Raw genomic sequence first — 16,232 nt, 5'->3', positions numbered from 1 at the left:
TCCTAGCGCATGCACCCCCTGGGGTTCATCGTCTTGCCTGACATCTCTTTGAAGCATATCCCCGTGTGTGGATTGGACATACTCCATCATGGTCTATGCTGGTGAGGTGCATACCCCGATGGCTCGATGGCCTGTCGCGTCTGTTCATTAACCTAGCTACAATATATACATGCATACATGTGTATGTAAGTACACACATTATCCATACATAGGTACATACATACCTACATACATACACGCAGCACGCATGCATACATATTTAGGTACGTATGTATGTATGTGTGCGTGCATATATTCATACATGCATGCATTCATATTGCATACATACGTGCATACATACATACGTACGTACGTACGTACGTACATACTTACATAGATACATACATACATGCATGGATGATCTCCCGCTTCTTTCTGTTGCCATCTTTGCTTTGGGCTGCTGCCCGCGACCATGTTTACAGGCATTGCTTCGCAAAGGTTTGTGCTTCACAATAGGTATCTATGGAGTAAAAACGCTACGGCACAGAAGGAAACATTATCATTGGTACTCATCATCGAGTGGGTAGCTCTCCGTCTTGCTTAGTTCTTCTTACATCAGCATCTGGTAAACTGAACCATGCCCATATTGTCATATAGCGAATGAACAAAGCAGAGTTCTTCGTGTAAAGAAAGTATATTAAAGGGAAATTGTGCTCCACAACAAACCAGAAGTAAACCAAAGTGGCGAAGAACAGGTCACCAAAGTGACACGCACAGTAGAGTCGGCGAATGCAATGCCGCATTTGGCCGGCGGGAATGTATCTTTCCGCGTTAGTCTGTGTAACCATCACATTACATAAAAAACACTGGTCATCAGGGAACTTCCTACTTTAGTGAGAACAAGGCGTAAGACTCTCCTTACTAAATAAGATAACCTGCATGGTATACCTGACATAGGATAGGAAACATGGGCTCTGCTTCGAGCATAAAGTGCATCCAGGCGCTGCCAACGAAACAAACAAATCAAGATGCAAGGTTCCAGGCAATATACCCCGTTATACGATTGTCGGTCACAACTAAGGGTCAAGAAGTTTCTGTGTACATGACCAAAGCCACAGCCTGTCACAGCTGAATGAAGGCTGGGAAACGTGTCGGGAATAAGAGACTTTAGAGGTTAATAAACTCTCCAGTAAGCGCTGATAGCATGTTCGCGGTAACAAATGTACCCCCCCTTCCTCACACAAAGGTGCTGCTCACCGCAGCGAACGGCCTCACCTCTCAAATAGAGTTGGAGGGAGAGCGGAGTCGCACTTTTAAAGCAGCTGCGACGCGGCGATAAAATCAGAGAAAAGAAAAGGAAGAAAAAGAGGCGGGGGAACGCGGGTTGGCCGACAGGTGTTCAGTATGGCGAATGAAACCAAAAGAAAAAAAGAAATTGCAATTGGTTTTGGTACTTTTGGTACCCAGCAAAAATTCCAATTTCCCCAAACCTTCATTAATTCCTGAGGACGTGGATTTGAACTTGTAAATAAGGTACCACACACGGATTAGTCTATTGTGGTAAGAGCGAAACCCAGATTCTAATATCCCCCGCACGGGGCACCTTGAGTAATCTTGGTGACGGTGAGGGGCGACACCGCGTACCCCGAGCCCGCCATACTTAAGCTGTTACCTACCGTGGCGAGAAGTGGAAAGGTGAAGGGTGAGAAGCCGTGAACGGTGGCCGTCGGAGTCCTGGTCAAGCTCCGGCCGATGGGCTCCCTGTCTGTCTATCAGGCTGGGAGCTCCGGGACCTCTTTGACCACCAGGGTAACGTCAAAGAAGAAAGTACCCCAGTTCCCTGCTTTATACTATGTCACATGGTATTTTCGAAACCCTCTCTTCCAAATGATCGGGCCACAAAAAGGGCCCGCACCGATGTAATTTTCAAACCTCTGCCCAACATGAAATTTAACACCCCGGACAACTTTCCTCACTTCTTAGTGATACAATCTAAGAACAAGGAATCTCCAGTTACCTGCAAGTCGGTCTTCCTAATTGCCAAGTTAATTGAGAGTGTAGTTGGCGTGAACTACAAGGAAAAGAAGCTAACATCGGGGGACGTGCTTGTAGAACTATCTACTAAAAAACAATCGAATAGTCTCTTGAACCAGACCGACTTACTTGACCTTGAAATAGCTGTAGCGCCACACCGGAGCCTTAACAGCTCGCAGGGCGTCATTTCCGAGATGGACCTGCTCAATGAAAGTGCGTCTGACCTCATCGAGGGCATGCGTGACCAGGGCGTTACTGCGGTAAGAAGAATAATGATCAGACGCGATGGCAAAGAAGTAAAAACGAAACATGTGATCCTAACTTTTGACCGAAGTGTCCTACCGGAGTCTGTCACTGCAGGCTTCCTTCATTCCAACGTCCCACCTTACATACCCAACCCACGCCGCTTCTTCAAGTGCCAGCGGTATGGACACAGTACTATCACCTGCCGCGGAAAACTGACATGCGCCAAGTGCGCAGGACATCATGACCCTTCAGAGAACTATGCTTCTAACGTATTGAAATGTGCCAACTGTGAACAACCCCACGCTGCATACTCTCGGTCATGTGCTCGGCCAATTTCCTGAACCAATACTCAGTATTTAGGAGAGACAGAGATAGCTGCACGCACTGCTCTGGTGGCGTAGCTATAGTTACGCAAAAATCTATCCCTTGCCAATCTCTTCAATCGCGTACCGCCCTAGAAGCGGTTGCAGTCCGGGCAATTATTTTCAACAGATTAACAACGATTTGCTCACTATACATTCCCCTGAATATCGTTTATCTAGCTCTGAATTTGAGTCTCTCATAGATGAGCTGCCGGAACCGTTCCTACTCGTAGGTGACCTGAATGCACACAGCCCACTATGGGGATCTGAACGCACAGATTTCCGGGGCCGCTTGATAGAAAAATTCCTCTTCTCATCCAGAGCTTGTCTCTTTAACAAAACAGCCGATGTACTACAACACTACACACAATACATACTCACACATAGACTTGGCGATCGGCTCTTCTGTCCTCTTTCCGGCTGTTGAATGGGAAGTGGACGACAACCCCTAAGGGAGCGACCACTTCCCTGTCATCTTGAAAGCCATTGATAAAGCCCGTGACAGTTCCATCTGCCATAAAAAAGTTTAAGGAATCTGGAGCTGATTGGTTAAAATTTAAACAATTATCTCAGCTTTCATACACATCCTTAAGCTATTTGGGCATTGACGAAGCCTGTGAACTGGTGACTGCACACATTCTTCATGCTGCCGAGGGCTCAATTCCGCAAACATCTGTTGCTACACCTAACACTAGGAGGCCGTGGTGGAATGAAGAGTGCAGACTTGCACGGCAGGCTCTAAATAAGGCGTGGGGTGTCCTTCGAAGGTACCCCACTACGCAAAATTTGATTTCATTCAAACGTGCAAAAGCACAAGGAAGACGCATTCGCCAGCAAGCAAAAAGAGATAGCTGGCGTTCTTTCGTAACTTCTATCAACTCGTACACAGATGCAGGCAAAGTATGGAACATCTTTAAAAAGTTTAATGGACAGAAAACACACACCCTACCTTTGGTCAACAGTACAGGCGATACCCTAGAGGACCGGGCAAACACACTTGCGAAACACTTTTCATATCTATCGAGTTCTGCTCATTACACGAATGCTTTCTTACGACACAAAACATCTATGGAGAAGAAACCGATTCGTGATAACAAAAGATCTCACGAACCATACAACACCGAATTTTCCATAACAGAGCTTTTGGTCGCCTTGGGAACATGTAGGGCTTCAGCGCCTGGGCCAGATAGTATATCATACACAATGATACAAAATCTGCCCCTAGAAACTCTCCGAACACTCTTGCACTTGTTCAACAAAATATGGGCGGCAGGATACTTTCCTAGAGCTTGGAGAGAAGCAGTTGTAGTTGCCGTATTAAAACAGGGGAAAGATGCCTCACTACCTTCCAGTTACCGACCAATAGCTCTGACAAGTTGCTTAGGAAAAGTTTTTGAAAAAATGGTAAATAAGAGGCTAATGCATTTTCTTGAATATAACGGCATCCTGGACAGTTGCCAGGCTGGTTTCCGATCAGGTCGAAGCACAACTGACCAGCTAGTTGCCTTTGAGTCGCATGTCAAAGATGCTTTTATCCTCAAACAGCACTGTCTTTCTGTTTTCTTTGACTTAGAAAAAGCGTACGACACAACTTGGTGTTACGGCATACTACTTGATCTCCAGGCATTCGGTGTGTCTGGACATATGCTAAACACTATTGAAAGTTATTTGTCGGAGCGGACATTTAAGGTAAGAGTAGGAACAGTGGTATCAAGAACATACATACAAGAAAATGGGGTTCCCCAGGGTGGAGTATTAAGCTGTACTCTGTTTATAATTAAAATGAATTCACTTGGAAAATCGTTGCCACCCTCAATCTCCTACTCAATGTATGTTGACGACGTCCAAATAAGCTTTAGGTCATGCAATCAGTCCATATATGAAAGGCAGATACAGTTAGGTGTGAACAGGCTTGCAAAATGGACGGAAGAAAATGGTTTTAAATTGAATCCTCACAAAAGTACATGTGTTTTATTCACAAGACAGCGTGGAATTCGTCCAGAACCCGATGTCACACTGAACGGAGAACGGATTGCTGTCAAGAAAGAACACAAGTTGTTAGGTGTTGTGCTTGACGGAAAAGTAACGTACGTACAGCACTTAAAGAAACTCAAACAAAAATGCCTAAACACCATTAACATTTTAAAAGTGTTGTCACATCAGTCTTATGGTTCTGATAAAGACTGCCTTCTACGTCTCTTTGTGAGTTCAGTTAGGTCACGTATAGACTATGGAAGTGTAACATACGGGTCCGCGTCTAAAACTACCTTAAAAATGTTAGACCCAGTACTACATTTGGGCCTTCGCCTTGCCTCTGGAGCCTTCAGGACAAGTCCAATCCAGATTCCTTATGTAGAATGCGACCACTAGTGCCTAGAGCACCAGCGTGCTTATACAGCACTCCTCTAGGACAATGTCTATGACCAATCACCCATGCAATTCTATTGTGAATGGCATCTCATCCGCCCATTTGTATTTAGCGTGCCCGTCGATCCCTGCCCCTGTAGCCTTGCGTGTCAAAGGCCTTGCAGAGGAGATAGGGGTGTCTTTAGATGATGGCATAAAAACCTGTATCGCCGATATAGTCCCACCTTGGGACATGTCAACTATTCATTGTGACACATCCTTTAAACAAATTGACAAGCGTCGTGCACCACGCGAATCGATTTTACAGCATTTCTTAAGTTTACAACAAAGATATCCATGTGCCTCTTTTTACACAGATGCTTCCAAGTCTTCTTCTTCTGTGTCCTGTGCTGCACATGGCCCGGACTTTGCCAGCACAAGGACATTGAACAGAAATTGTAGCATCTTTACAGCAGAAGCCTATGGTATTATAATCACAGTGGAACACATTACACAGAACAAAATACAAAAATCAGTCATCTACACAGACTTCCTAAGCGTAGTAACTGCATTGGATTCCTTTAAGCCCACAAAAAACGTTATTCTAAACCGCCTTTTTAAAGCTCTTATAACTGCTTATAAGTCAAAGCTAAAAATACTTGTTTGCTGGATCCCTGGACACAGTGGCATTCTGGGCAATAAAATTGCTGACCAGAACGCCACTTTGGCGGCCCAACGTAGTGGTGTTGATGTAGCGCAGGTCCCTCACCTCGATCTGAAACCAGTAATCCGGAGGGGAATCCGTAAATGCTGGCAGCACATGTGGGACACACACACAGACAACAAGCTCCACTCATTAAAACCAAACCTACGAAGATACACAACAGAAAAACAAAACATATTCATTGAAGTATTCATTTGCAGACTGCGAATAGGCCACACTTACGCTACACACGCATATCGTTTGAATGGAACACTCCCACCTGTTTGTAACAAGTGTGGGGAACGGCTCACCGTCCTCCATGTGTTAATTGAGTGCACATTCTGCAATGAAGCGAGAAAACGGCATTTCCCTAAATTATATACCTGCAACATTCCACTACATCCTTTCCTGTTTTTAAGAGATGAACCTATGTTTACAAACAAAAAAGTCTTTTAGGCTATCTTGCAGAGATCAAGTTTTTAAATCTCATCTCGTACAGTGCGTGAGCTCAGAGCTTACGAGCAGTGAGTGAGGCCCTCATGCTCCCTTTGTCCGCACGGGAAGCCCACTCTCGTCGCATGCTCTTTGGCTCGATGTGCATCACGTCGCACCCATAATCCATTTCAGCCACCATTATGAACATCTTCATGCTTTAGTGGACGGGCCCTCTACACCCATATATACAGTATTTTAAGATATATCATACTCATTTCATACATATTTTAAGCACAAACATGACTATTGAAAGACCACGTAACATAGTTCTGGCGCTCTTTGGTCTTAGAAACCCTTGCACCAATAAACCACAAACATACACACATACATTCTAGTATCGTAGCGGTAAGGTAGTCAAAAGCGTGCCCAGGAAAGTTAAGGGGGCCATAAATATGCTTCAAAGTGTACATAAGAAGGGCTTGCTGCGGGACGAGTCGGTGTGAACTTTGCTACATGGTGTTAGCGCAAAATATGGCCGAAGAAAAGAAGGAGGACCTAGCTCCTGTAATGTGCTCTTTCTTGTATTTGTCCATTTCTATCACTGAAACCATGTCGGAAACGTTTCCGAAGGTAGCCATTTCAATCGTACAATCGCTAGAGTATACCTTCACGACAACGTATACCAAATATTGCACCTTTGCGTAAAGCAGGGGACCCACAAACACACAAAAAAGACTCTTTCCCTGTGTACCTACCAATCCTCGTCGGCATACTTCCGCTCACTGACGTGCGGCAGAATGCTTTGACGCAGCCTCTATGACGCATGAAACACTGAACAGTTTGGTAGGCCCCTTTAAATGTTGTAGCGAATCAGCGTTCTCTGGTATGAGGGAAACGCGGGTACTGTTCCGGCGAGAGGCGCTCTGGCACCGGCGGCAGACGTAACTTAGTAGGGTCGACTGTCGATCGTCGCTCTCCGTTTCAGCTTCTTTCAACCGGTAATCGTTTGTACCATTCAACCTCTAGCATGTTGAAGTCACCCCCTAATATTACCTTTTTTCGATGCGGAAACTGATAACGTTCTCGACAAATTACAAAATAGTTCAATACTATTAAAACTAGGTGATCTGTAGAAATAACTAACTACAAGACTGTTTCCCTGTGATACGTTTAGTCTGCAGCACACTGATCCCGAGACAGTGTCAAAATAATTTAAGGGTGCACTGTCGATAATTTCGTTAAAGAAAATAAATACTCCCCCTCCCAGAGCACCTCTGTTCCTGCGATAGACAGTGAATCCCGAAGGAAAGACCTCAGAACTATTTATATCAGAGTTCAACTAGGATTGTGTACCGATAACAACATCCGGCTGCAACCTGCTCCACAGTGCAGAAAATTCGGTAGACGTATGTTTGACACTTCGACAATTAACTACTATGATTGACAGGTTATCAGGTGAACACTGAACTACTATGATTGACAGGTTATCAGGTGAACACTGACTTAGCCAGGATGATTGCGAAGTAGCGGGCAATGGTTGCTACTGAGTGCCCTCTTGGACAACAACACTAACTTCATTGCTTAACTCCCTCTGCCTAACCACTGCTGTTCGACTACTCAGATGACATTCTCGAACAGTGCTGCCTGATGCATGCCAGAAATATGTGTTACCGTTCATGGTTAGCTTATTGTACTTTAGGGTTATCATGGAGTTTCTTTTACGTGCAAACGCTACCAATTTGCTTCTGGAAATGCGTACAGTTTTTGAGAAACCTTCGCTTAACGAAAAAGTCAGTACCCTTCAGCTTCGAAGCCGCAGATAGTACTCGCTGTTTTCCTTTAAACTGAGCAACTCTAACAATGATTGGCCGCAGTTTTCCTTGGGCGAACTTTCCTATTCTGTGGGCTCTCTCAATTGAAGGACTCACCGGCACCGTTAGTTTTTCTGCGCATAAAGTGATACCTTTTGCCTCTGATTCATCCCAGGTTTCATTATCAGCGTCAATCAAACCAAAGAAAAGTAAATTATTCCTGTGTGACCGGTCCCCTAAATCGTCCTGCTTGTGTATTACGTTACGGATGGCATCATACAACTGGCACTTTTGAGCTTGAAATTGATCGTTAGTTTTTACGGAAGCCACTTCAGTCAAACCTTCCAGTATATTATGCCATGTTGCTACAGTACATCGTAGATAAAAACCTTTATAACCAATATACACCTCAGCCAGCGAGTTGGTACTGCTTGCGTGGTGGACTTAGAAAAACACCAAACATCTGTATTAATTACGAAAAACAACATACTGATTTCTGGATAACAGTGCTCTAAAATAAGGTTGATGAACACTATAATTGTAGCATACGGTTGTCTAATAAATTCGTTAAGAGAATGCTGCTAGAACTTTGTATTGAATACTCACAATGTGGTAGTTATTCCTTTGTTTTGTCGGTAAATGTGCCATTATATTTATTATATCTTTATTATATGTTCGCAAGATGTACCTTTAAACAAAGGGCTGAGTCTTTGTATTCTACAAACTATTTTTGTTGTATTTAAGTATTCTACAGCTGTATGGGAGAGCCTGTGAATGTATGTATTCATCCCCACCCCCTCACCCTACTCACGCCTCAAATGTAGTTTTGTGTGTAAGAAATAGATTGCTGTTGTTTTGAATGGCTGTACTGCTGGATTGCCCCGTAGAGCTAGAGCCTCTGTCAGGATGTAGCCTTTAGCTCTCGCTTCACTTTCCACAGCTTGGAAAGAAGTGAATAAACTTTAAACTTGAATTTAGAGGTATCAACGCTTATTTACTGTGGTACCGAGGCGTCATATTCGCCTCGAGCCTTGAACTTCTAGGCATTATTCAAAGATACCCCGTTGCTAACATCATCTACCATTGCTTCTAGTTTTGAAATTAGGCGCCATCTATATCCCAATATTAGGCATTTTTAGCACTGTCATTCTCTTGTCTTACCGATTGTAGTAACCGATACGACAAGTTGAGTCAAAGCAAACAGTTTTGACGCTGTCTTCTGTCCGATTCTCTTACGCAGTAAGCACACACATAACATAAAAAAGATGGCTGGGGTGTACCTTGCAAATAATAAGTTATCAGCACCGCTAGTTTTTATCGCTGTACCAGATTTGCACCATTAAGATTGTTCTGAACACTTTGGCTCTGGTACTATGTTTACTGACACTGGGGCTTTATATTCTCCGTGTCACAGGCACCTAGCAATTTGGGAACGTCATACAGATCCGATTATAGCAACCAGCAGCATGCTTCAGAAAAGCCACCCCGACAGAACAGAATCCAAGAAGGTGCGACCATTCCCGGAGTAAGTATATATTTCCTCAATCCTGACCAACTAAGATTGTCAACCCTGGTTACCCGCAGTATCACAGGATGACCACCTTTCTTATTACGAATTTCTTTCTTTTTACACGAAGTTCTATTTTGCTACCTTGTGTGTCTTCACAACCGAATGATAGTAAATATATTTTCAGTCCATCACTATTACACTGGCAGAGTTCACGCTGTATCTGCGCCACCCTTGCTAATATCCTTACGTTCAAAAATATAGTGTCGCACAGTATATCACTTCTAAAAGTTGTTAAAGGCTATAGTCTTCCTTGGGCTACGTAAAACCGAACATTCTGGTCGGTCTGCCTGCCTCCCTAGCTGCCCGCCGGTATGTATGTATGTATGTATGTATGTATGTATGATGTATGTATGTATGTATGTGTGTGTGTGTGTGTGTGCGTGCGTGCGTGCGTGCGTGCGTGCGTGCGTGTGTGTGTGTGTGTGTGTGTGTGTGTGTGTGTGTGTGTGTGTGTGTGTGTGTGTGTGTGTGTGTGTGTGCGCGCAAGCGCGCTCGTGTGTGCGCGTGTGTGCGCCTGTGTGCGCGTGTGTGCGCCTGTGTGCGGGTGCAGGTGCGGGTGTGTGTGCGTGTGTGCGTCTGCGCGTATGTGTGCGCTTGCGTGCGTGCGAGCACATGAATACATGTATGTCCGTCCCTCGTACGGTCGGTTCCGCTTTCGGCCAAAAGTGAGAAGAATACATAAGCGACATGTATACAGATGCAATACTTTTCTAAAAAACGTATCTGGCAACATGCTTGATCAACAAAAAAATCAACAAAAATTAATGAACAACAAAATGAAAAGATCAACAAACGGGTTTCATTATATTGGACCCTTTCACCAAAACTAATATTAACAAGCCAGAAAGAGTGCACAAGAAGGCCCTTTGTTTTATTTATAACAGCTTAGGACGCACTTCAATTACGGAGCTTTTAAATCGAGCTAATCTACAAACCGTTTATCTCGGCTAAAATTTCTGTATAAAATAATAAAGAGATATTACAAGACAGGCGTTTCCGAAGTTCCTTCATTTTCGTCCGGATATGCAACTCCACAAAGACATCAGCGCGCAATAGCACCCTATGCAACCCGTAACAACTGCTTTAAATAATCATTCTTTCCGCGAACTATAACCGACTGGAACAAACTAACCAATACGGAAGTTTTACAGCCTTTCTTAACATTGTTTTCTTCTAGCCTCAGCAACAGTGTTTAAACTAACATGCCAATTAAGCTGTGTAACCCCACAAACGTTGGAAATTTTTGTATATTTTGAGTTATTTGTTAGTTTGCATATCACCATCCATGGTATTCATGTAACCCGCTCTGCGAAAATCCCTAATAAGGATTACAGTATTTATAAAATAAATAAATAAATAAATAAAACAATAAATCATTAGAAACATTTTAGGCCGAACATCAACGCATATGTCGTATTTGCTGTGTTCCCTTAATTAAATCCCATGGCTGCTTACATTGTGAAATAGAAATTGGAAATACGTGTTGAAAACAGTGTCTTGACCTAACAATTCAAAAAAACACTCGTACGCGTGTCTTGTGAATCTTGACGGAATTCCGAATGGGTCTCGGTAACGAAAGGTTGTAGTAGATAGCACGACAGGAGTCGGACGAAAATATAATTTACCGGAGCGTACCTCCGCTGCTTTTATCGTGGGAGGAGGGAGAAGGCAGGAGCAAAGCGTTCAGGGGTGGGCGGGAGAGGGAAGGGAGGCATTTACGTGGCAGCGACGGCACAATACTATGGTCTCTGAACCGCATTTGCAGGGAAGTAAGCAGACACGCGGCCTTTCACTTTTAGTTTCAAAATAAACAATCGCACACATTAACAGTCGAATTTTTACGGCTATCACTCAAGCGTTACACAGTCGAGACTTTTTAACACGAAAGTGTTTTATTCCCGGATACACGAAGATTTACCTGACGTCATAGCCATCAGGGAAATGGCACTAGTACAACGAAGGAAGCGGCCTGTAAAGGGTGACCCCTGCACGCATGGTCTTCTTGCAGGGAAGCAACCTTTACTGCTAAAGAGTACGTTATACTTAACGTGGTTCGTTTTCGGGATTTATATTTCAACGCAAGAGTGTTCTATGCTGCGATACCCCAACATTTACCTGACGTCATATCCGTCACGCAAATGAAGTCAGTACACCTAGGCCGAAGCTACCTGCCAGCAGGACGTCGCTCGCCAAGCAGCCCCACAAGACAGCCACTGACCTGCAAATCATGCTTAGTTGCAGATTTCGCTGCACATATCAGTTTCGTGTTATACTGATTCGTATGACAGAGGAATCAACCACAGTTTGTGGTATGCATTTCCAGGCTTACCGTCAGTCTAATCAACATAAAGCAGTGCCGCGTGATTTCTCCGGTCAGCGAACAAACAAGCCTGATGATTCAACCAATCAGAGGAACTATGCAGGTTATGAGGTAAATACACCAGCAACCAGCCGTATAAAAGAAAATAATATCTATAGAGGCCCATGTTAAAATTTAAAAATTGATTCTCATTATTTACCTCTAAATGGTAATTCACAGACACCTGGTGGTTCGAATGAAAATGTGACCATAATTTCAACCTTAGTATGTGCCCTTTTTTTCTACGCTTTTGTGCGAGGCTGCGCAACCTGAACATCTTGTATTGGTTTTGTTCAGAGCAAAGCAATGTTTCTAATTAAACTAGTTATTCAAACAAATTTCTGGAATGACTTTGTATCAGTTCACCATAAAAGAAATTTAACATAATTGACTCTGGCTTGACAGAAGATTTGCTTGTGCACTGGCGTGGCTTGTGGGGGCGCCAGACGCGTAATCGCGGAGCTGTTTTCTCCTGCACTTGCAACACCATATCCCGATAAAAAAATCCTACTAGATAAGTGTGAGCGTCATGCATCCAGCACTGTATTTATCTATTTTCACAAAACAACAGAGCGATAGCACTTTACACTTCAGCACTTCACACATGATTTAAACTTAGCGAAAAGCTTAGTATGTTTAACCTTTGTTGAAGGGTGTGGTGGTACCGTGGTAGTCCTACGTGCAAGGACGCCCGTTGTGCACGCATAACGGACAATACTTCCGATACTGTTTTTATTTTCTAGGCATTTGGGCAACATCAAAACACCCATTCACTTATGTGTGGAAATCTAAGTTAAGGGGGCTAACCTGGTTTCGCAAATTTACGTAGGCGTCATATAAGCACGCACTCAGTGCCCGTGTTAGACTGGCAAATATTTCCAGAAGTAGTGCTATTTGTAGAAAAACAAGTTAGTGTTTCGGTTTTTTCTACATATTTGCTGAACCTACAGCAAATTTTTGTGGCTCCTCACGTGCATGGCAGGCTGACTAGGAGGAAAAAGATAATTTTGGCTCAATTGAACCTAAAAGACTATAACACTTTCGGCGTGAGTGTTTGCCGTGCCAAGCCACGAAGCTGATGCGCAGTGTTTTGTTGGTTGACGCTTCTTCCCCTTGGGAAAATCCACGCGCAAAGAATAAACGAAATGACAATGCCTTCGTGAAAACACAACAACCTGTGATTTTCATGTCACTTTTTGTATTGCGCAATGGTTGCCACGTAGTTCGTACCAACATCCTTTCGCAGGCTACTGCCGATTTCCGAAGGCTCACACCACAGCCGCGAGATTACCCTCAGAAACTTACCCGGAAAAGGAAACAGGTAGCTGCTTGCTATTCGAGCAAGACAGCCACAGCGGCAGCTATTAGAATGATTGTGACTTTTAATGACGGCTCTACATCCGTGTGTTTCCTAATATCTGCTGACGCAGACGCAATTTCTGCAGAATAATGTCCACTTAAGTGATATTTCAGAATCATTGTTCGGGGACCTGTTGGTTGATCCCCGCTTCTGAGTCAAAGTTTCCTGAATTACTATTTCATAATACAATCCAAAAGCAAAAGCAAATTCAAAAGCAAGTACAATACAAAAGCAAAAACGCCCGTGTGTACGAGATTTCGGCACACGTTAAAGATCCCCAGGGGGTCGAAATTAACCATGTGCCCTCCACTATGGCTTGCCTCATTGCCTGCGTGGTGTCGGTGTGTTAAACCCTACAAGCAAATCAGGCCTTTTTCTAAGTTGCCATTCTTGCATTTATTTGGGAAGCAAAAAAAAACGCAGCTTTAATGAAGAATGCTTGCTATCACCAAAAAAGAGGTAGTATTCTGGCTTTTTCTCATTTAGTTTGCATTTTCAAAGCTTCAGGACTACCCAGCTGGGATGAATTCCCAGTTGAGGCGTGGGGGTTATTTGGGGTGAAAAGACCAAATTATCGCTGCTTGAAGCAGGATATACTGTACACTGTGGGCTGTAAAGAAGGAGCCTGAAACAACCCACGAGACTTTTTGTGTCCGTTAGCACTCCTCTATGACTATATCTAGCACTCCTCGTAAACCACAAACCACCAAGGCTTCACAGCGACAAGCACTTCACTGGCAGACACTCACTGGTAGACCCGCCCAGAAGCTCCTCCGTTAGTGTTCAGTGGCTAATGACAGGAGGACCTTTATTTGCTACTGTTGCAGGTTTCCAATGGTCCCGGAATGTCAGTCGTAACACCTATCGACATTATGGGGCGGTCCCGTGCACCTCTACCCACCGGATACGGAAGTGATGCCGGTGCAGCTGGCTGGAAGGTATGTACATAAATTTCTTTCCGCATCATTGCTTGGTCACTTGTGGAACAGATCGCTAAGCATTTTTGTTGCATCGCCGCTCTGTCACAAAACACAATTGCTCTTGTTACCCTCAAAATAATAATGGCTCAGGTTTTAGAGAAAGAGAGAGAGGGAGAGGTGAAACAATTATTGACCTCTAAAGGTAATAGTGGATCCTTAGTTCAAGCAGCCGTGTTTTGCCGCACCGTCATAGCCCGAGATACAAGGAGTGCGTGCTCCTTCAGGCGACCGCGTCTCAACTGTATTCCTCACTGCCCAGGGGAAAGAACATCTGGAAGCGTTGGTAGGACTGGCTTTTACTTGCAGTCCACAGTGATGGGGCGGAGCGTACCTAATTGATTACAGAATTCGCATTAGGCTGCATACTATGTAGGGAACAATAAATGCATTCTGACGGGATGTAGCGAAGTACTGTGAATTTGTCCCAACGTAATTTCTTCACTTTTGCTCAGAGATGTGTGAGAGCTTGGGAGTGTCTTCATTGTAGTCCTGTAGTACTGAGTAATTTCTTGATTGGTTAGGAGAGGTGTGGGGGCTGCTGGAAACTCAGTAGCTTCAAGGCCAATATCTTTAAAGCCTGTTCATGGGCGAAATTTTTACTTTATTGAGGAGTGCTTTCGGTAATGTCTCTAGAGGTCCTGGAGTGCCATGCGAGCCACGCATTTCGAGAAGAAACTCCAGCAGGCTGCTTGGGAGTCTGTGATTACAGTACTTGCAGAGCGTTGGGTAATGGCTAGGCCTGTTCTTTTGCTTCCCTCGCGGAGGACATCAGGAGTGACGCGCTGGTTATAAGGGCATTTTTCTTTGTTGTTACAGCCACCATGGTTCAGTTGTCATCGTAGCAGGTTGCCTAAGTATAGGAAGGGCTGCAAAAATTCGTTCACGCGCTTGGCTTCAGGCTTCCCGTCGGCCTTGATGGAGGTCCACGTGCTTGTTTTTCGGAAGAGGCCGAATTGAAATGTGCTGCCGCCAGACATCGAGCACTGGGGCCAGATAAGTGTGTTCTTGGAAGGGTCACGTGATGTGGCAAAGTACTACTGTACGTTCAATTTGTGTTTGTGCCAGACGAACTCGTTGACTTGAAAGGTGGACTTCCATAAGTTCATTTATGAAATTATGAAGCCCCAATTGAAATATGTTTTTCTGTGAACATGCTTACATGCAAATCGAGTGCCTACTTGAGGGCTTTGCGTATGAGGCGGTTGATTTTGTCGTTCTCTGCTTTGGCTAATACGAATTAGAGTGTGACGTAGGTGAATCAAGATATAACGAATGCTTGAACTAAGCGTACCGTGTTTTTCTCCAATGCCTCGATGCCTGCTGGTGATACGGCAAAGCATTTGTGTTACTTGGTCTGTGACTTTACAGAGGTTGGGAATTGTATCGTCATTTTTGGTATTAGCTTGGATAGTGAGCCCGAGAAGTTTGACTGAAGCACTATGGTGAATCGCATGCAGCCGTCTAGAGGTACTGAAATACCTAGCTTTTGTTGCTTTGACCTTCCTTTTCTGATTACTATCAGTTTGGACTTCTGCCCTGACCACTGTAGGTCGCCTGCGTGTGGTATACCCGCTTAGTGTTTTTGCCACGAGTTGTAGTGTCTCCTGAAGCCCCCACTGGGTCCGTGCCTGTCCAAAGGGTGATGTCATCTGCATATAAGGCATCCCGTAGGCAGGGTATCTCCTCTAGTTTTTCTTCCAGACCCAGAAAGGCGATGTTGAAGGTTTGACACTTCTAAACATAGTTCCCACAAGCGAAAGAAAAGACTATCTACACCATGTTTAGTGGAAGTTTCCCGTTGTACGCCATTTCGAAACCCGCCATCTAGCTATGTGTACTAGATGATTGGATTTTTTTGCTTACACTGTGAACCACGCCGAATGACCCAAGCTGGTGTGCTGTGGATTGCGAGACTTAGGGACAAAGCGCATGGAAAGAAGCCATTGAAATCATGCCTAGTGACGTAATTTGGGTACATTGAAGTGCACGCGCAGATGGCTCAGCAAGGCTTGAGTGCATGCAAAGCAGTCATTTCATGCTCGCCTAC

General features: G+C 44.3%; 1 protein-coding gene across 1 annotated transcript in view; it reads left to right on the top strand.

Moving 5' to 3' along the window:
• LOC144142794 (uncharacterized) overlaps window positions 1–16,232 on the top strand; it is a 106,810-nt gene that overhangs the window by 20,779 nt on the left and 69,799 nt on the right. The window contains exons 6-7 of the mRNA XM_077674525.1: window positions 9,331–9,441; window positions 14,033–14,143. Coding sequence (XP_077530651.1) covers window positions 9,331–9,441; window positions 14,033–14,143 — 222 coding nt within the window. The remainder of the gene's footprint in view (window positions 1–9,330; window positions 9,442–14,032; window positions 14,144–16,232) is intronic.

Source organism: Haemaphysalis longicornis, unplaced genomic scaffold, assembly GCF_048455015.1.
Source record: "Haemaphysalis longicornis isolate Haplotype H1 unplaced genomic scaffold, Haemaphysalis longicornis Haplotype H1 scaffold_6, whole genome shotgun sequence".
Lineage (NCBI taxonomy): Eukaryota > Metazoa > Arthropoda > Arachnida > Ixodida > Ixodidae > Haemaphysalis > Haemaphysalis longicornis.
The sequence above is the reverse complement of the archived record's forward strand: the minus strand, read 5'-3'. Positions and strand labels throughout refer to the sequence as shown.